This window comes from Saccostrea echinata, unplaced genomic scaffold, assembly GCF_033153115.1.
Source record: "Saccostrea echinata isolate AGI-Se365-2 ecotype Australia unplaced genomic scaffold, CSIRO_AGI_Sech_v1 ptg000016l, whole genome shotgun sequence".
Taxonomy (NCBI): Eukaryota; Metazoa; Mollusca; class Bivalvia; order Ostreida; family Ostreidae; genus Saccostrea; species Saccostrea echinata.
In genome coordinates, this window is record NW_026889765.1 from 29,622,625 (window position 1) to 29,645,167 (window position 22,543).

The 22,543-nt window shown below is 33.7% G+C and overlaps 2 protein-coding genes across 2 annotated transcripts in view; one reads left to right on the forward strand and one right to left on the reverse strand.

Moving 5' to 3' along the window:
• The window catches only part of LOC133189114 (uncharacterized), a 94,272-nt gene that overhangs the window by 5,007 nt on the left and 66,722 nt on the right, over positions 1-22,543 (reverse strand). The window contains exons 2-6 of the mRNA XM_061324541.1: positions 5,988-6,004; positions 1,333-1,476; positions 989-1,092; positions 574-685; positions 56-221 (exon numbers count right to left, since the gene is read on the reverse strand). Coding sequence (XP_061180525.1) covers positions 56-221; positions 574-685; positions 989-1,092; positions 1,333-1,476; positions 5,988-5,999 — 538 coding nt within the window. The 5' untranslated portion in view covers positions 6,000-6,004. The remainder of the gene's footprint in view (positions 1-55; positions 222-573; positions 686-988; positions 1,093-1,332; positions 1,477-5,987; positions 6,005-22,543) is intronic.
• LOC133189110 (uncharacterized) lies at positions 12,685-21,763 on the forward strand. The gene is made up of 9 exons (XM_061324539.1): positions 12,685-12,888; positions 14,937-15,031; positions 15,162-15,234; positions 18,839-18,969; positions 19,411-19,474; positions 19,557-19,654; positions 19,789-19,893; positions 21,199-21,345; positions 21,476-21,763. Exons 1-9 carry the CDS (start codon positions 12,801-12,803, stop codon positions 21,548-21,550), a joined length of 876 nt encoding a protein of 291 aa, XP_061180523.1. The 5' UTR covers positions 12,685-12,800; the 3' UTR covers positions 21,551-21,763.

A 22,543-nucleotide genomic window follows, 5' to 3' on the forward strand; every position in this document is an offset into this window, starting at 1 on the left:
TCTAAGAACTGAAATGAAAGAGGGGATAACATTATTACAGGAAGTCAGCTCTTACTAGTGTCTTTCCATGAGGCAGTGGTTTTCAGACGGAGAGGACTGTCTTTCTCCGACTCGGTGTCACCCATCAGATTAATAAGTCGCTGGTGGTTGGATCGAATCCACACATAAGGACAGCTGTACCGAGCATATCCGGCTATCAGGAATAAAGTTGATGCTTCATCCTAAAAAAATAAATAATAAAAACATAAATTATAAACCAACAAAATGTGCATTTCAATCAATTTGAAGCAAGCCATGTATTCATTCTGTAAATTCCAACATCACAAGCACATTATTTAACCTCAAAAGGGATATGTTCAGGAAAGGTTTTTATTATCTTCATTACAGAAATCAAGATAGACAATGGATCTTTTGCACCAGGCAAGAAAAGGTACTCATCAGAGTTGTTTCCCGTTACTTTTTGTAACAGTAAAATTTTCATCAGAAATCACATGTAACACTCTTTAATCATTCTTTTACAGATTAATCTTTATCCAAAAAAAAGTTATTAGAAAAAAGGACATGAAAGTGTACCCCTGGTTGAGTTTCTGAGTCACTTGGTGAAGCCGGTGGTAAGCCCACACCTTTGGGGACTGCTGCTGTAGTCAAATTCATCTGTGATCGCATGGATATTAACAGGGACCTCCTACAGGTACATAAACACCCAGGTAACAATATTACAGGGATACATTGTTGTTTAAATAATAAATTGGTAGAACCAAAATCCATCCAAAAACAAAAACAGAACAGTCAAAGCAAATTTGTGTCCTCATTTCAATATTTGTTTACCGGTATATATTTATTTTGTATTTTTATGCATATTTATATACATGTATATGTAAGAAGTAAATAAATGAATCGAAAAAAGGTGAAAAATACAAAACAAATTGTAAAATAAACTTTTAAATAATACAATTTTTGTTGTTTAAATTTTTACTCCCACACTTACTTATCATAAGGCAGATTATTGGATGTTAAGCTTCCACTCCTGTTAGGATCTTTGAAACCCGGGGCCGTACTCTTGGTCTCCAGCGTGTGGCTGTAAGGTGAGGACTGAAACAAAGCAATGTTGGGTCAAACAGGAGATTTTTTATGGAGCTTGTGCAATGAATGCACCTGTACCATGAATATTTGAGCAATAAAAACAGTCATTTGACAAGCTTTGTGTCTGATGACCAAATTTCTGTATGGACATAAACTTCAAATTACAAAATTTTACATGAAGTTCCACATATAAATACATAATCAAATGAAACCAAGAAATAGCTTCTGCTTCTCTGGGAATATACATACTTTTGGTTCATTTAGAACACTAATAACCAATTCTTCTCGTCCCCTTAGGTACATGGCAAAGTTTTTGAATCCCTTGATGGTCCCAAATTTTAGCATTTCTGCAAGGAAAGCTTGTAGCCTCTTTTTCAGAATGTTTTCTTGTCTCTGAAAATAGAAACATGCATAATTTAGTTACGCAATTCCGAGTCAGTACATATATAATCATTACAAGACACTGATGTTTCATTTTTTGATGGATGATTAAAAACCCCTGTGGACTAGTAAAAGTAAAAAGCAGTACTAGTCCATCTGGACTACCGGTAATGCCCAGAAAAGTTAGTGTCAAACCCTGTATACACTGTTTGTTTATGAATCTATTACTTGTACTATGAAATTTGAAAATTGTCAATAATAATATTAATATTTTTTTTTATATAAGTTACGCAGTTAACTTAGTTATGATTACAATTGTTTTTACTGTTTAAAATGAGGTTTTAAAAGACCCACAGGTAATACTCATGGACTTCCTCTGTATAATATTACCTTATTATTAGTTACATAGTCATACAGCTAGTGTTCATGGACGGGAAGATATCAGGTTAGTAAATTTCACACCCAGCAAGGCAAAGCTTCACTGGGTATGAAATTTTCTAACCAGGTATCATCCCATCCATGAACACTATGACTATGTAACAAATTTACCCATTCAGGTGTCTATGGTTTGTATAATGAATCAGTTGTTTCTTTTTTCCTATTTTGTCACATCAGAGACTTACCCCTTTTCGCATTATTTTACCACTTCTGTTTACAAAAGAACTTTAACTTGAACTTTCGATGGTATATTAGTGTTTCAAAAGAACAAAAACTTCGTAGTGACATGTATTGATTTTCCAGTGACCACCTATAAATATTACACTCCCCTCACATGATATACAACAACCAATCACAAGCCAGGATTTCATCAAATTATTATCAGAGGTGTGGTAAGGAGATCACCTTTCTGCATAATAATAATCATCATTGCCTCGGGTAGCATATAAGAGTAAGTCCCTCTCCTTACCTGGAAAAACTCAGTTAAAAATCTCGGCCTTTAAAGTGTTTGAACCATACTTTCAAAACTCATATTTAGCTCAAGCAAACATTTAACAGGTTGGGACCAATCGCCCAAATGGGATATAATAGCCCATTTGGGATATAATATCCCATATGGGATATAAATTTACAATGCAAAAAATGAAAATGTTTATCTTGGCTATAAATATCATATATGCGCATCAAGATACTTATAAAGGAATAATTTTTGGATAACAAGTTTTTCTGTATGACCACTGTTTAAGAGATTGATCCCTCAGAAGTTTGTAAACTTCTTGGGGATCAATCTAACAAGGTTTGCAGAAAAACTTGCTTGCCAAAAATTATTCCTTTTAAAGAATTTTGATGCGGATTTATATTTATAGCCAAAATAAAAATTTTCATTTTTTTGCACTGTAAATTTATATCCCATTTGGGATATTATATCCAAGATGGGCTATTATATCCCATTTGGGTGATTGTTCCCAACCTGTTTAAAAACAATGCGAAAACCCAACAGTTTATCAGGTCTGGTACAATCACTAGATTTAGCTATGTAGCTTGAATTACCTACATAGCTTTATTTACCTACCTGAAGTAGCTTAATTTATTTAGCTACTAAATCAAACTTGCACTTTGATGCAGTGATAATTTTCAACTTTGAACTCATCTGAAAACAATTCATGAAATAAAGTGCCCCGCCACAGCATGATACGCCTGTCAAATATTGTTCAATTGTCATAAACAGTTTACCAGTAGAGTGCAAGAAAATCATGTCAACCTTGATACAAGGATTTCAAGGATTTTTCCATTCCTTATAATATTTGTTTATACATCTCCTGTGGTGTATGCATTAATTATAACAAATATTACATTATAGATCCTCAACTGGTTGTGTTAGAGCTTGACTGGTTGTGTTAGAGCTTGACAAATGCCCATCTGTAGCCCCCCCCCCCCTTTCAGATTTGTGAGACATGGTGCTCTGAATTAGTTGATATTTTCAAAAAATTAAATAAAAATATCATATTAAACAATATCAATTTAATCTTAAGAACTTAATCTATATAAAATTAATATTAAAAATAAAAGGCTGGCTATCAAATGACATATGCTATAAACTGACAAGCAGTTCTTCTGTCTAATTCCCAAAGGATACAGATAAGAGCTGCTTGATCAGAGATCCTCTAAAAGAAATGATTGAGACAGCTAGCCTTCCTACACTGAACTCATTAATTAATCTTTAACTGCATGGATGCATCTCCACTCATTACTCCCAATGGATGAATGGATCTATACATACTATCTGCTTTGTAGTGCAATAAAAATGCATATTTATGTCATTCTGAAATTAAATTTGAAAACAAAGATTTTTTTTTTTAATTTGTTACAAAGATTTATCAAAAGAAACAAAAAACTTGTGTAATCTTGATGCAACATTTTTAATAAGGTTCCTGCATTACTCTTAGATTTGTAGGGACTATCTACCATAATTAAAAGATTTTTTTTAAATACTTGATTTTTTTAGATTTAATGTCAGACTGGTTTTAAGCTGCAATTCATACGGACAATGGGCATGCTGATTCCAATATCACCCCCCCCCCCTCCCAAGTATCATTAGTTTTAATTATATTATACAATATAAAATTAGTTTATTATACAATATCAAATTAATTTATTATACAATATCAAATAAGTTTTAATTACTTTTCACCAAATTCAGTTTAAAAGGCTAGCCAACTATTTAATCCAACATGAATGATTCTTTTTGCCCAGTTCCCAAGAGATATAGATAACACCTGCTTGATCAGAGATGCTCTACCAGTTAGCTCCTCACACTAAGCTCATTAATTTCTCTCTAATTTGACATGCAATTTTCTATTATCAAATTCTCCTTGACCAGTGCTTGATAATTACACCCAAGGGAGAGGTGGAATTTCTCTTGTAACATTACATTTGTTATAGATTGTTGTAAAGTATATAATGAAAAAAATAAGTATTTTCTTGATTCAACATTTTTTTAGTAAGGATACTGTAACACTCTTGCATTTTTTGGGATTGTGTAATCTAATAGTAAAAAAAAAACCAGGTTTTTTTTAAATTTTCACTTAAATTAAAGGTCACAGTGACCTTGAAATAGGTCGCAACACACCTTCTACCTAAGATGCATAAATTGGCCAAGTTTGATGATTCAAAGTCCAATAGTTTTCTAGTTATGAGCCGGACAGGATTTTTCCATATTTGGCCATAGCATCTTAATTAAAGGTCAGAGTGACCTACTTCAAATGTGCGACACAGCTTCTACCCAAGAAGTATCAGCTGACACAGTTTGATAATCCTAGGCCTAATAGTATTAAAGTTATGAGCCGGACACGAAAAAAGCTAACAGACGGACGGACAGATGGACATGAACACCATAACATAATACATCCCGTCTAAAGACGGGCGTATAAAAATCACTCTTGGAGATGCGTCTTTTTCTGCGCAATTGCAATCAAAGTTCTAAAAGTTTTGGGGCTATATACAACAGTTAATTTGTGACCTAACAGTTACTTCTTGAGTGAAATAACAAAGAAAACCAGTTTTGGTCAACATGAGCATAATGTGAAGTAATCATACTTATCCACACCTCATTGCAAACAAGGTGGTGTACAGATACTCAAACAATGAAAATACACATTTTCCTTAAAAGTGTTCAAAGGCAGCAATGTTAAAACTATCTCTGCTTCAGATTGCTTTTTAAATAATATCTAGAATAAATATTAGTAGACATTTACAAGCGACTTTTTGTCTTTTTAAAATAAAAAGCAAAATTGTGAAAAGTTGCCTTGAAATAGCTAAATAAAGCTACCTGAGATTAGTCCGAAATATCTGACGTTTTCCTAGCTTTTTTCACGATTTTGATATTTTACGTGCCAGGAAAACATCAGAACCGGCGCCATAACCGAAACTGGAAATTTCGCCGTCTCCAACCGGAGCTGATTTTCGATACTTGTGAACTGAATTAAATGCCGAACTTACAATTTATCAATAGCACAATGCTTCTAATACTCACCAATATCGATGAAAAGAAAATATCACTCTACATTTCAATACAGGTCTTGCAAGTTTTTAAAATGCAAGAATTGAAAACAAAACTCGAAGGTCTGATAAAATGTTTTCACCGGACTGTATATTTTACAAACAAACCATAAAAACGATGTTGATGGGTACTAAAGGCATTGTTCTATTGATAAGTTGTGAATTCAGCATTTAATTCGGTTCACTAGTATCGAAAATCAACCCGAGAATTTCCAGTTTTCGTAATGGCGCCGGTTCTGACGTTTTCCTGGCACGTAAAATATCGAAATCGTGAAAAAAGCCAGGAAAACGTCAGATATTTCGGACTACCTGAGATAGGTAAATAAAGCTACGGTATGTAATTTTAGCTACGTAGCTAAATATACTGATTGTACTGGACCTGTTTATGTTCTTAAATCAGTTATCATTTAAATCCTTGATATTGTCTGAAGGAAACGAAATTCGCCTTTATCACTAGAGAAAAATATTCATTTTAATAAAATTAGAAACAGACTCTGAAGATTGGGGAAGCAACAATTCTTTCTTACCGCAGCATCCATTGTTTCTACTTTCTGTAACCGGAAATTTTTACTGAATACGTATATTAAAATTAAAACGGACCAACCTACTAAAATCCGGAAAAATGAATTGATATTCAAAATAAAGTTCCTTACTTCCATCTTTTGACAAGAATAGATATGGGTTACCCCATATCCAAGATATTCGACTTTTAATTTATTCGAATTTTCATTGTGTTCAGATGATTTCTAATAAAAAACAAGTATTTACTGACAAAACGTCAGAGATACCCAAGCTGTAGAAAGTCAACTATAAAAGTGCCATATACATAAATATCCTAAAATGACATAATATTTAGACTACTGAGTTTCAACATCTTTTGTTGAGTAAAATATGCATATAGTAGGAAACAAACTGCATGTACATATATAACGTTACATGCATGTAGTGACTTTATCACAAAGTTGCACATGCATAAAAATAGTTTTAATTTCACATAGAACATAAACTAAATATAATTAATCGTATAATTTTAAAAATGTATTTAACGCCTCACTCATTTTCAGGAATATTTAATCCAAATAGCATGTTACAGGCCTATAGCAACGTTTTCAAAGTGATGGGGGGGGGGGGGACTGCCAAAAAATCCCGCGTACTATGGGCCTGTGCTACATGTGTACCATCTAACTTTCCAATGATAGAATCTTCTGTAAAAGAAAAAATTCAAAACAAGTCCAAGCCGTTATGGATTATCAAAGATAGCCCATTTTTATAAATAGCAAAACTATAGATCTATCAAGGATAGATTTTAATTTATTTTTTAATTTTGTGCTATTAAAAAGTACTATCACTCAAAGTATAGGCAGATGTTAAAGATGGTCCAACCTCTCACCTTTTAGAGTAATCAATGAACTCGTCCAGTGATGCATTGACGGCCGTTGTTAAACGCAAAGGAAAGCGCGAGATCGGTTGCGGCTATGGAGCATCACTGAATATTCCTCCACCATATACTGATTTTGAATATACAGACGTTTTGAAGATAAACTTCATTTTTGTTTCTAGAAATGTTTTTATTTACAAAAATAGTACATTTTCGTGTAAGATCGATGACCATAACTCAGCCCCTCTAGCCCAGTATAAGGCTTCACCTTGAGTAAATAACCTGCACTTGTTATGAAACTGGTGTATAGTTCTAAACTTCTTTATGTCCGTAGCAAGTACTGATACCCAGTCTACTGATCTAAGCGTCACTAGGGAACGGTGCACACACCTATTCTTGCAAGACCAAATAGCCTAGGTCTACACACGTGCGAAGATCTTTCCGAGCTCGGAAAATCACGTTGCTTTGCCGAGAAGTGTTTAACCATAATAACCATTCCGTTATTTAAAAAAAGAGAGAAAAAAACACACACACAGTAATGATTAACATTCTTACTCAAAAGAAAATATACGGCAATTAACGAACAATAATCATGACAATCATGACATGTAATATAATTGGTGAAAAGATTTATCATTATCAATCGAAGTGTGACCTATATATTTTCGTGAAAAAGACTGAGGAGGCAGCGAGCGTAGGAATATGAAAACTTTTTATTTGCTTTTCTGGGGAAAAAGTGATTTTCTTAAAATCTTTTAACGTTAATTTTGTTTTCTTTAACGTATTAAATATACATGATTATTCTTAATATTTGTTGTAATGTTTTATCTACTGATCATGAATGGAACTATTTTCTTCGGAGCAATTGTGTGAAGAGTACCTGACTTTAGTAATATATCTTGAATAGATAATATGCACTGATCGAATATATTAAAAACAAAAACTGATTTATCGGATAAAGGGATATATAAAATAAAAGGATTCTTGTGTGGTGTTTTTTGATTTCTATTTCAATAGCCCTTGGTTTCGTAAATTATATAATACAAATATTTCTGGTATTTCAGTATGATAATTCTATATTTACATTATGTGTTCAGTTGTTACTTACGTAAAACTCCTTTATTATAGTAGTCTTTAAAACTTTTTTATAAGTTAGACCATGGGTTGACATTCCACAAATTTTACTTTAAGGTCCATTGATACTCTGAAAAGCGAGATAACTGTAATTGGGTAAATGTCTATTATTCCTTTATAAAATTTTCAAGTAGAAATATCTTTTCTGACCAATTTTTCCCCTCAAGCTATGCCAAAATTGTTTGCATTTTATTTGTAAAATACACTTCTTTTGGAATATAATAAGCATAAAACCATGATTTTATAGGAGTGAACAGAGGGATTACGAACCTAAAACACGAAGAGTCGTGGACGTATAGGTTTTCCGTAGTACTTTTGACAGATGTGTTCTGATTGGTTAAGTTAGCCATCGGATCTTTGATATTTATTGGCTTTTATTTTTGGGCCTGGCTAGGGTATTTAAGCCGTGTTCGAACATCTTTCTTCACTTGGGTTGGGAATTTAACCACGTGGTGAGTTTTTAGTTACGCGTTTTTCCCCTTTCTAGTACAATGTAATAGACTAGGATGTACTAGTTTTGAATTATAGAGTTAAGTTTTCCTTTTCTAAGTCCATCCTGGTGTAGGAATATGTAGATAACAGGTGTATATTTTAGAACCACTATTTGTCATTTATTATTCATATCCTTTACATTTTTGGTGTTCCTTATTTTCTGGGAAGGTTATTATTAAAGCCCACACATTATTTTTCATAGTTCAACTCTAGAGTGTTGCTAGTAGGGTTCATATTGGGTGATGTAGCTCATTTTCCTCATATTTTCCAGGTCACTGACATATATAGTAGTGTTTATTTATAGAGTTTTTCACATGTATGGAGGCCCAGTAGGGACATAGATATTTTTAGTCTGTCATATGTCTCATAGGCTTCCCACATTCCTACATTTTTTTTCATAAACTTCTTAATTATCAATTGAGATTTTTGTTATCCACTCACCAAATTTAATAAAATTTTTAATAAGTATTTATTCCTGTGCAAATTTGAGAGACTTTACTCTCTCGTTAAATTTTGATAATTGTTTACTATTTATTGTCATTTACAAAGGTTAATTCTCACTTCAATAATTTATAAAACTTTAAACAGTATTTTCATTTACCGTTAATCATTGTTCAGAAATCCCCTTGCTTAGGTTGATCATTGATAAATTGGCTGGTAACTTTGTTACTAGTATTTTATTTACAACAGAGTTCTATTTCCGGTTACACTTGCAAGGCAGGAGCTTTCGGGGCTTGATTTCTGTTTCCACAGACCTTAAATTGATCTTAATTTTATTAATCATAACATCGGCACTTGTTTCTGTATCTTTTTTTACCTGGTAGTATAATAACACAAGATATATAACTCCGAATTACATCTAGCATCCCCTTTCCCCCGAATCGCAGTCATTTAAATGCTTTCAGAGAAAACGCACTGGCAAACTGTTTATAACCATTCTCTTCTACGAAAATTTACAAAACCATATGTGGCATGATTGTCTTTATTTCCTTTTGTCTCCATAAACAGCATCCAAACTCTGCTTGCCGACTGGAGAATTCGTTTCATACCACGAAGTACTATGTACTCATCTCGGGCAGAGAATCTAGTTGGATTTTAATTGGCTAAAAGACTGTTTCGGAAAAATATCGTAATATATTTTTGGCAAATAAAATGAATGGATTTATTAACTGCAATATTTAAACACTGGGATTGAATTTTTAAACCCACTGATTTTTATGCCCCCGTAATCGAAGAAACCTGTTTAACCCGACATGCATTGGGCGACCAATTTTGAGATGGAATAGACATGATGTTGGATTGCACAGTGTAAAAACATGGAAAATAGTAAAATGGACATAAAAATAAAGGTCGGACTTCACAGTGAAACAGATTGTACAGGTGTCGGTTTAGACAGTTTTCACTGTAGTATTTGTTCTTCCCGTCCGTCTGTCTGTCTTTTTTCCTCTTTGACCGCAAAAACTTTAACCTTGCCCATAACTTTTAACCGGTTAGAGCTAGGGCTTTCATATTTTACATGTGTATTCCTTCGGACAAGACCTTTCTTTGGATACTGTCTTTCCACAAATTTTATTTAAAAATAAACTTTGTTGTAATGACTACTTTAAACTAGTCATAATAACAAAGTATATTTTTAAATAAAATTTGTGGAAAGAAAGTACTAACATATTTAACCTCTTGACCTTGGAGTTTGACACACTTTTGCAAAATTTTACCAAACTTTAACCTTGGCCATCACTTTTGAACGGTTGGAGCTAGGGCTTTCATACTTCACATGTGTATTCCTTGTGACAAGACCTTGGGTACAAATATTACAAATCTCTTTTCTACTTAAACTTTCAGTAAGGCGTGACATTCTCGGCGATACATAATTAGCGTCTCTCAAATAGTGACCTAGATTCTCACGCCTTACTGAAAGATTAAGCAGAAAAGAGATTTGTACTATTTTTTGATCTTTTGACCATGACCTTGGAGTTTGACTTACATTTGAAAAACTTATCCTTGGCCATAAGTCTTGAATGGTTGATGCTAGGGCTTTTATATTTCACACCACTGTGTTTTCTTTGTGACAAGAACTTTCTTTGGGTTCCAACAATTTTGACTTGACCTTGGAGTTTGACCTACTTTTGAAAATCTTTAACATTGTCCATAACTTTTAATCAGTTGGAGCTAGGGCTTTCATATTTCACCAGTGTATTCCTTTCAACAATACTTTCCCTCGGGTACCAACAATTTTGACCTTTTTATTACCTTAACCTTGGACTTTGACCTACTTCTGAAATACTTTAACCTGAGCCATAAATTTTGAATGGTTGGTTCTAGGGATTTAATACTTCGCATATGTTTTCCTTGACAAAAACTTTCTTTGGGTACAAACGATTGACCTTGACCTTGGAGTTTCACCATAATTTCTGAATGGTTGATGCAAGGGCTCTCATATTTCACATGTGTATTGTTTGTGACAGACCGTTCTTTGGATACCAACAATTTTGACTTTTTGACCTTGAACTTGGAATTTGACTTGCATTTGAAAAACTTAAACCTTCGCCATGAGCTGCCATACGGGAGCATCAGTGTTTTATAAACACATCTTGTTTAATTTTGCTTTCTGTCTTAGATTAGTAACATTCATAAAACGGGGGAAAATCTGAACCCTAACTGTAGGGTGACAATATGTCCCATGAGGGTAGGCACATATCGTCGCCGACGACAATATTGTACATGTATAATTTGACTGCAATATGTGACGATGGCCGACAATATGTGCACTGAGGTTAGGTTCATATTGTCACCAAAGACAATTTGCACAGGACGACCGTGACAGTATGTACCTTCACAGAGCGTCGTGGCTAACTGGAATCTTGTAATTTATTCGGCTTTTTTTAATGCAGGAATTTACTTCGAGAGACAATTGTTTTATAAAGAGATAAAGCTGTCTTACGGTATAGACCGTAAGCGAGACTTTTCCAGACTTTCAATCCCGTGGGTCTTCCCTTTTATACTTCTTATCATGTCCACTTTAGAATGATTGAATTATTGATTTGATCACTTGTGTTGCTAGATTTAACGCCGGAGATGATTTTCAAGATGGTTGTGTTCAAACGTTTGAATTACATGATCTACAAGTCGACGGTTCTTGTCTATAGCGGTATTGTCTTTTGGAATGGTTTCAGATATATCTAAGTAATGGCTTTGATCATTATAATATACAAATTGCTGGGAGAACAAAGTGTCCTTTATTTTTGCTGTGTAACTAGAGTTGAAGAGGTCCAATATTGAAATTGGCGTAACCACCCACCGAGTATAAAAATAACTTTAATGTTGATTTATATTTATTCAATTGCCTACATATTTTTAAAAAAAAATAGGACACGGGGGTCTCTCTAAATATTGATTGGTTTTTTTAATATAATAATTAAGTTGAATAAGAAATAGCTCTAAAATATAATTTCTTCAAACTCACTCTGTAGTTATCAATGGTGAAATGGGCAATGGGGGGGGGGGGGGGCTCTGGTCCACCTGCATCTGTAACCACGGTTGTTAGGAGCTGGCTCTATTTTGTTGCATGGAAAATGACCACCTAACGGTATGTTTTAAGATTTTGTGAACAATCCTAATTCAGTCATTTTTTTTTTAAATCTTCAAATCATCTTTTTATCATAATTTATTTTCTGTTCTTGCATCTATTTAAAAAATGAATCAGTCATGTTTTCATGTTTTTTCTACAATTCCTCATATGTAAGGAACTGTAAAACTATTGACTGTATATTCCGACTCAGTAGATATAACTTAGTGCAAAGACATTTAAAATCCTTTGATAATCATCACACTCTTATGCGAAACAATAGGGTGTTAACACGACTAAGGAATATCTTGTATCTCTTTAATATATATACGATGAACTGTTGACAGATTTGGATTTTGAAGATAATACCACAAAATCTGATAAACCAAAAGATTCAGATAGAGAAATATTTCTGTATAGTTAAGGGAATATGATGGAATGGATCTTCCATAAAAGGCCTTTATTTCATTATTTTAAAATTTGAATTTGCAATTTTGTTGCTAAATCTTAATTTCTAATCGATGCTTTTTAAATGAGCATGCTTGTTTAACCAGTCCAGGTACAGAGAATGTACGGAATCAGTCAGTGGTAACTAAGAATAAAGCCCCGTTATCGTTTTTGACAGATAACCGATCAATCTAGAGATCCCCGTGGGTCTTTAGTAACTATTCACACTACACAAACACAAACGGACACTTTGTCTCTATCTCTGGCGGCGGGTAGGCCGTGCTTTTGGGGGATGAAGAAGTGATTTAGTTCAATATCATCAACATGATGATGGAAACGAAGACTCCGGATACAGCCAGGAGTTTCACGATTACATATACCCCCCGCGTGGCCAAAACCGGAGGGATCCTGGGTATGATGCTATATTTACTATACTTCTTTAACATTGTACAGTAAGGGATTACATCTGGCGCGGAGTATACATGTACATAATTTTATTTGAGCATATGCAGTATCAGTTTTCATTTTTTTTTCTTAAAAAATAAATAAATGGTAAAGAGAAAAAACTTTCAGAAGAAAAGTTAGGAAAGGAAATTCTTAATGTGATAAATTGTAATATAAAGGAAATCAAATGGAAATGGGTCTGGGGGTGGGGGGTACAGCAAGGTATATAGATTTTAGATTTTTTAAGTTTTTTTTTTTTGTATGGTAATTATGAATCTAATGGAAGAATCAGTTTAACAGAAATTTGTCTTAGAGAGAGAGAGATAAAATGTTTCCTTTTGCTTGAATAAGAGGTGGAACATATCTTTGTCAATCAATGTTTATTCAGACATACAGATATTAGAATGTTTCTGATTGATGAAGACATTTTATGGGTTTTACAGAACTGATTACTTTTGTAAGTAAATGAAATGAAACCTAAAATAAATGTAGATCTTATCTTTAGCTAGATACTTTGTTATATATATATATTTTTAAATGTAATGAATTTAATGTTGGCTTGGTGACATATTCTCTCTCTCTCTCTCTCTCTCAATATTCATTGTAAAGACATATACACCTAGAGTTGTACAGAATTGTTCTTTGCATATAAATATAGAAAATTTAAAAAAAGTATTTGTTTACTTTGCACTCGTACTGTGCCAAGCAACTTGACTTGCTGACTTTAGGGAAGTCTCTGTACACACTTCTTCAGTTTACTGCCATGTTTCTAAGTACAATACAAAATACAAATACAGAATAAAATATTTCAGATAGTCAATTTCTGGAAGTGTTCTTGTCAACTTTCTTTTAAATGACAACCCTCGCACCCTGCGCCTTGTATTTATATTCAACATGGATATTTACGTGTATGTACATGAACGTCAAACCATTTGGAAGTAAATTAGGGGAATGTCCCAAAATTGATATATTCAAAGGCTTAGAATTATTACAATATCATGTGGATTAATATAATATCATGTGAATTACAAATTTAATACAATATTCTATGAATTAATAGTAATATCATGTAAATTTATACAATATCATACATGTACATGTAAATTAATACAATATCACGTGAATTACTAGTAAAAAAAAACCAACATAGAATAAGGATGACAAGAGGAACATTTCAGTTTCAATAATTTTCGTCATTGTCTGTATGGTGGAGTATTTTTGCTACATAAGACGTTGATTTCAGTGATATTCAGGCGCAACTGCACAAGGACACAAGAAAAAAATACTTTTAAATTAACTTAATTTGTTAGTATTGTATAGTATTTGTTAGTAGATATAAAAAAAATATCTACTAGCAAACTGGGTTTCAAAGTTAAGTTTGCTACTCGATTTTAAAAAAAATTTCTCTTTTGAGATGAATTAAATATATTCAAACTTTACATGTATACTACTAACTAGTAATCAGTTGGATAAGAGAGGGGCTGTGAACCGTCTTTTATTAGTGTAGCGAAATACGTGAGCGTATCAAACATCAACATGCAGTTGTGTCTGGTTTCTTGTATTTTGTGACTGAGAAAATAGTGAGAATATTTTCATAGAGCACCTGTCATTCTCCATGTAAGAAAAATGTTCAAAGACCATGCACAAAGTTTTGATAAACAGAAATCACTGTTGCATACCTTTGGTGTGGAAAACACACGCAAAGAAACACACGCAAAAAAAGTATTCAATTAATTCAACTTGATCTAATATAAGAATGCCTGAATTGATTAATAACTATATTTACTATAACTCCTTAGATTTCTAAATCAAAGGGCAGATCACTCAAACTGCTTAACCTTTGGAACTAGAATTCTTCAACGTGCAGGGTACAGAGGGTCCTTAACAAAAATCAGATTCTGCCCCAAAAGTAAATCCGACTCCTATAGGCTGTCTATGCTGTGGATATCTTTATATTTGTCAGAAAATTTCTTTTAATTCATGATATTTTATTAGTATTTTATTCTCCATATATAGCTCAGTTGTGCATTAGATGTGGAGGATACAGCGCATCTAACCATGACTACTGCATCCAGTGTGTAGAAAGTCTGAAAAAGACCTGTTGTCATAACGTGAGTAATACATTGTTTATACATTCACAGACTGTTTGATGTTGAAGTTTTTTAAAAATTTAATTTTACAGGAAGAATAAATTATTATTATTTTTTTATTATGACGGTACATGTATATGAACTGTTTCAGAGACACTACGACATCAAGCGGAAACCAGAAAAAAAGAAAGAAATGAAGAAAGATGACAAAAGAGAACGTAAAAGTACGGAAATTTATGAAAATTAAGGATTTTTGTGTGTAATAGTGATATCGTATGATGTTTACTTATGCTTGAGACACTTTGTACGTTGGTATGTTGTTATCTTATGATTAACGCTCCTATTGTTTTGGTATGATGTTTACATGATTTAGGCACCTTCTGTGTTGGTATGATGTTAACATGATTTAGGCACCTTCTCTGTTGGTTTGATGTTTACATGATTTAGGCACCCTCTATGTTGATATGATGTTTACATGATTTATGAACCTTCTGTGTTGGTTTGACGTTTACATGATTTAGGCACCCTCTATGTTGGTATGATGTTTACATGATTTAGGCACCTTCTGTGTTGGTTTGACGTTTACATGATTTAGGCACCCTCTATGTTGGTATGATGTTTACATGATTTAGGCACCTTCTGTGTTGGTTTGATGTTCACATGATTTAGCACCTTCTGTGTTGGTATGATGTTTACATGATTTAGGCACCTTCTGTGTTGGTATGATGTTTACATGATTTAGCACCTTCTGTGTTGGTTTGATGTTCACATGATTTAGCACCTTCTGTGTTGGTATGATGTTTACATGATTTAGGCACCTTCTGTGTTGGTATGATGTTTACATGATTTAGGCACCTTCTGTTTTGGTATGATGTTTACATGATTTAGGCACCTTGCGTGTTGGTATGATGTTTACATGATTTAGGCACCTTCTGTGTTGGTATGATGTTTACATGATTTAGGCACCTTCTCTGTTGGTATGATGTTTACATGATTTAGGCACCTTCTGTTTTGGTATGATGTTCACATGATTTAGGCACCTTCTTTGTTGGTATGATGTTTACATGATTTAGGCACCTTCTGTGTTGGTATGATGCTTACATGATTTAGGCACCTTCTGTTTTGGTATGATGATTACATGATTTTGGCACCTTCTGTTTTGGTATGATGTTTACATGATTTAGGCACCTTGCGTGTTGGTTTGATGTTCACATGATTTAGGCACCCTCTATGTTGGTATGATGTTTACATGATTTAGGCACCTTCTGTTTTGGTATGATGTTTACATGATTTAGGCACCTTGCGTGTTGGTTTGATGTTCACATGATTTAGGCACCCTCTATGTTGGTATGATGTTTACATGATTTAGGCACCTTCTGTGTTGGTATGATGTTTACATGATTTAGGCACCTTCTCTGTTGGTTTGATGTTAACATGATTTAGGCACCTTCTGTGTTGGTATGATGTTTGCATGATTTAGGCACCTTCTCTGTTGGTTTGATGTTTAGATGATTTAGGCACCTTCTGTTTTGGTATGATGTTTAAATGATTTAGGCACCTTCTGCGTTGGTATGATGTTTACATGATTTAGGCACCTTCTGTGTTGGTATGGTGTTTACGTATGGTTTGGACACCTTTTGTATGGGTAACTATGATGTTTACTTTTGATATCGACATCTTTTGTGTTGGTATGATGCTTACTTTTGATTTTGGCACCTTTTGTATTGGTATGATGACTTTTGATATAGGCAACTTCTGGGGCGCGTTTTATAAGAGAACTTACAACTAAGACCAAAAAGTTAGGTTGATTGTAAAATTTTGTAAAATGAATGATTCTGTTAAAAACTGCTTGCATATAAATATCTTTTTAAATTCTTTATATAAAAGATTAAAGCCATTTTCAAATAAATGTAAATTAGAAAGTTATTCACAAAATTACATTTTGGTCTTAGTCGTAAGTTCTTTTGTAAAACGGGGCCCTTTGTTGTACGATGTTTACATGATTTGGGCATCATCTGTGTTGGTATAAAGTTTATGCTTTTGGTACCTACTGTGTTTGTATGATGTTTATGATTTTGGCATCTTCTGTGTTGGTATGATTACCACGGTACTTCTGATTTTAAGGCATCTTTTGTATTTGTATGCTGTTTACTTATGATTTGGGTACGGTCAGCACTGGTATGTGTTTATACTTATGATCTAGACAACTTCTGTGTTTGGTATGATGTTTACTTCAGAGTAGGCACCTTAGTATGATGTTTACCAATGACTAAGGCACCTTCTGAGAGGTACTAGTATATGCTATTAATTTATGATTTAAACACATTCTGTATTGGAACTTAAGTCTTATCACTTAAGCACCTTCTGTGTTGATTTGAAGTTTACTCACTATTTAAGTACCCTCAGCGTTGATATGATGTTTTTATATGATTTAGGCAATATTAATGTTGGTATGTATGTTTACATGATATAGACACCTTCTGTAATGGTATGTTGTTTACGTATGATTTAGGCACTTTCTGTGTTGGTATGTTGTGCGCTATACATTTTAACGATGATTTAGGCACCTTATGTGTTGGTCTGAAGGTTACATGATTTTAGGCATCTTCTGTGTTGGTATGATGTTTACGAGATTTAGGCACCTTCTGTGTTGGTATGATGTTTACGTGAGTTAGACATCTTCTGTGATGGTATGATGTTTACGTGATTTAGACACCTTCTGTGTTGGTATGATGTTTACGTGATTTAGACATCTTCTATGTTGGTATGATGTTTACGTGATTTAGACACCTTCTGTGTTGGTATGATGTTTACGTGATTTATATAGGCACCTTCTGTGCTGGTATGATTTTTTTAACATCTATGTTGGTATGGTGTTTGCATGATTTAGGCACCTTCTGTGTTGGTATGATGTTTATTCAGGATTTTGGCATCTTCTATGTTGGTATGATGTTTACATGAATTAGGCACCTTCTGTGTTGATATGATGGTTACATGAATTAGGCACCTTCTGTGTTAGTATGATGTTTATATATGATTTTAGGCACCTTCTGTGTTGGTATGATGTTTATATATGATTTTAGGCACCTTCTGTGTTGGTAAGATGTTTTTATATGATTTAGGCACCTTCTGTGTTGGTATGATGTTTACGTGATTTAGGCACCTTTTGTGTTGGTATGATGTATATATATATGATTTTAGACACCTTCTGTGTTGGTATGATATTTACTTTTGATTTAGGCACCTTCTGTATTGGTTTGATGCTTTTCTCTGATTTAGGCACCTTCTGTGTTGGTATGATGATTACATGATTTAGGCACCTTCTGTATTGGTATGATGTTTACATGATTTAGGCACCTTGCGTGTTGGTATGATGATTACATGATTTAGGCACCTTCTGTATTGGTATGATGCTTTTCTCTGATTTAGGCAGTTTTGTTGGTATGATCTTTACCTATATGGATTGGACATCTTCTGTTGATATAATGTGTACTTACGATTTAGATACCTTCTGTTTTGGTACATTTACTTACGATTTAGATACCTTCTGTTTTGGTATATTTACTTACGATTTAGATACCTTCTGTATTGGTAAATTTACTTACGATTTAGATACCTTCTGTTTTGGTATATTTACTTACGATTTAGATACCTTCTGTATTGGTATATTTACTTACGAATTAGATACCTTCTGTTTTGGTATATTTACTTACGATTTAGATACCTTCTGTTTTGGTATATTTACTTACGATTTAGATACCTTCTGTTTTGGTATATTTACTTACGATTTAGATACCTTCTGTTTTGGCATATTTACTTACGATTTAGATACCTTCTGTATCGGATGTAAGATGTCTGACGTAGGGACGGCGGGAACCCTATGTCTTATCTGCGTGGCCAAGAGGCGGGAAAAGGAGAGACAAAAGAATATACATAGATATGATTACAAGGACCATTATGTAAGTTTAATTCGTTATAAATAATTTTCAGTGTAAACTTTCCAAAGGACGACAAATCTCAAAATTTGTCAAATTCAATGAAACCATTTACTTAACTAATTATAATTTTCGTTTTTCATTCTCCCTCTGTAGATTAATTCTTGAATTCGTTGAGGTCACTAGCGTAAAGATTTTTTTCTGTAAAAAGGGTACACCCAATTTTTATATGCTGGTAAAGACCATTCTACAAAATATCTAAATGAAGTAAAAGAATTTAACACTTTGTACGCAACAATCAACGAGTTACCCAATTACAAAATTTTGTTTACCTTCGAATGTTGACCCCCACGAATTAAAATGATTCTACAGTAAAAATTTATACTTTTGATTGCAATTTTATTTATGATTTTATCTTACAAAGTAATTAAGATAATATTTAAAAAAAAAAAAATTATAATTCAGTTTGGTTCAGGGGATCTCATCAAGGCCTACTCAGCACCCCCAAAGGACGATTCATGGAAGAAAGGTTAGCCATCTTTGTTTAAATCAAATAGTATGCTGAGAATGTTTAATTAAAGCGTGCCTTTTTATTGTCAAACTGTTCACAGATTGGCGATGCAGGGTGTGCCTCCAGAGGGTACGACCAGAGAAAAAACCAACTTGTTACGGCTGTGAAATCAAACAGATGCTTTTAGCCAGGAGAAAGGTTGAAATTTAACTTATCAGATATAACTTTGAATAAATTTCTAACAAAAACGAATAACCACCCCACCCCTTGATGTTTTTGTTATAATATGTTCTATGCATATTTTTTACAATTATATTTCATACTTTTCTAAGCATATAGTAGACGTGGAGAAAGACTTAGATAAGTACAAACAAGAAGCTATTGGAGTCAAAGATGAATTTTTGTCGTCAGAGCCGAAGGATGGCGTCACCAAATGGGTAAGATTGCTTTCCCGATAAAGCTGTGATATTATTTCGGGGATCGGGTGGAAGTGGAAGGCTGGTTATTCTATTCTCTTTCAAGTTTACCTTTGCCAAAGACTAAAGTGATCTATCCAGTGTCAATGTGTTCTATAATTGTCTTTCATAAACTTGTCGGTTTTTCAACTTCTTTTCGAGAACCACAGGGTCAGTTTCATCCCAATTGTTACGAAGCATCCTTAGTTAAAGGGGATTATACATATAGTCTTAGCTTTCAAATAAAGGGTGAAACATTTTTCGAGGAAGTAAGCTAGGAAATACTATTAGCTGAAATAGGGTCGGGTCAATTGAAAATCTCCTAAAAAATTTGAAAGCTTTCTTAATGAGTGAAGATCCAGTTGTTTTTTCCCAAATCAAAGCCCCCACCACCAAAGAAAGTACGAAACTGTATTTTCCCAATGTAGTATAGATGGAGTCTTGCATAAATTGTCTATAGAGGCACAATTGTTGGGTTAAAAGTTTTACATGGGAATAACTATGAAAAAATTCTTGAAGAATGTTCTTCACAAGACTGCAGATATATTTAGTATTTCGGTGTAGTATAGGTGTATAAAGTTTGTTCAAATATGGACTTAGGCGAGATCATGATAGGGAATCTCATCATTTTAAAAAAAATCTTTTAAAAAAGGGCAGGATCACAGTAAGATCAAATCAGTACTTGCCTGTAGGAAGCATTTTCAGTCTTAGTTTTGTTTTTTGTTTTGATTTGGGGGGGGGGGGGGGGTAATAGAAATTCTACACAAGCAAAAAGTTAAAAAGGGGGCAGAACTACAAATTAGCTTTGTTTTCTAATGTATAGTATATACTGGCCACGTTATATTGAAAACGTGCGGGGGCTGGAAATTAACATCGTTTTCTATAGTGAGGTATATATTGTTAAAATAATTCGGGGGGGAGGGGGGGGGGCGGTCTACGGGCCTGTCAGTAGGGAAACATCCAATGTAGTCAAGATTAAAAATTTTACATATTCTTATTTACTTGTAGTGTAGATTCAACATTGTTCAAATAATTTCAAAATCTAAATATTTTTATGTGTGGATTCACATTCAAAACATTGTCTTGAACAAATATGCAAACCTCTGCCATAAGGCCACAATCTTGAAATCGAGCCTCAATATACTGTAAATTGAAATCAGAGACTTGATGTTTTTTTTTAATATATACATTTGTCAGGCGAAAAAGGCGACTCGTATAATCTTTTTGGTCCATGAGCCTTTTGTTTACACTGGTTATCAATATTAATATTTCATATATAATTCAAAGGAAATGTCGTATGAAGTAAGAAAAAAGTCTTTGGAGGAAATAAAGAATTCAGTGGGTCGTCTAAATACCTCCAAAAAACAAGACGTAGACAAACAGAAAGAAGTAATGCAATATATTGATGGACTTATTACGGCATGTAAGATCCATGTAAGTTTCCCAAATCTGTTGCAGTTTCTATTTATTTTTCTATGTATTATTCATTACAACCTCAATATATACATTCTAAAAAGTCGTATTCAAAATTCTCTGTGCACCAATGGATGAACATGTATTACAGTTTGAGAGCAGAAAAGAAAGATCCCAGGAAGATCCACCAGCTACACAGGATGGACAAAATCATACTGAACATTGAACTCTTCACAATGGAGTCTAGTTGTGATTGTCTTTTTTACTATGTTCATACTGTAGGCCTGTATTTAATCTATATAATGATGTTTGTACAAAAATGTTATATGAGTTTTATATTTTACATGGACATTTTCCGTAAGTGCACTTTTTGAAAATGTGCATCAAATAAAACAATTGGATTTGAATTTACTCATTTGTTCTAGATATACAGAAATTAAAAAAATGAAAATTCTATATATCCTTGTTCTGTTGATTTCAAGAATGTACGGACAAACAAACAAATAAAAAGATGCAATTTATATTTTCCTCTAGGACTCCTTGGTTTTTCCCCCCTGCTTAATAAGGTTAGTAAATCAGTAATGGTCCTCTAAAATGCAAATGTTTAAGTAAAACATTTTCTTCTCCGTCTGCAGATCATGGAACTCAAATGTATGATTACAAATTACAGTCGAAGTTTTAGTTTTATTCCCCAATGTCAACTCTAGACAGGGCTGCATTCATGTCATAACGATTGTAATAACAAGTGGCTTAATTGAATTCTGCAGAAATTATCCAATAACGTATCCATTCCCGAGGAGGGGGGGGGGGGGAGGTGTTCCATACCAACTAAAAAAGCTGTCGCAGAATATTTTTGACAGCCAAAACGGGATCTAACCAATGATTGGGAGAAGAGACGTGAGGAAACTTCTCACGGACTTTTTGTGGCGGAGGTCACCTTTTGGAAGGGGGGGGGGGTACTACTTTACTATAGAAACTTGGCAAGTGAGAGGGAGTTCTGGATTTTTGACAAGAGAAATTTTTGACAAGAGAAAAAAGAAAGGAAAACTAACCAAACATGTAAATTCTATTCCGTTAATGGGGGGGGGGGGGTCAGATCAGAAAGTTCTCAAGACAATAAGAAGCTTTATTTCATTTACATGTATAATCTTGCTAACTTTACAATGGAGTCTTGTGTCCAGTGTGTGTGTGTGTGTGGGGGGGGGGGGGTGTTCAAAAT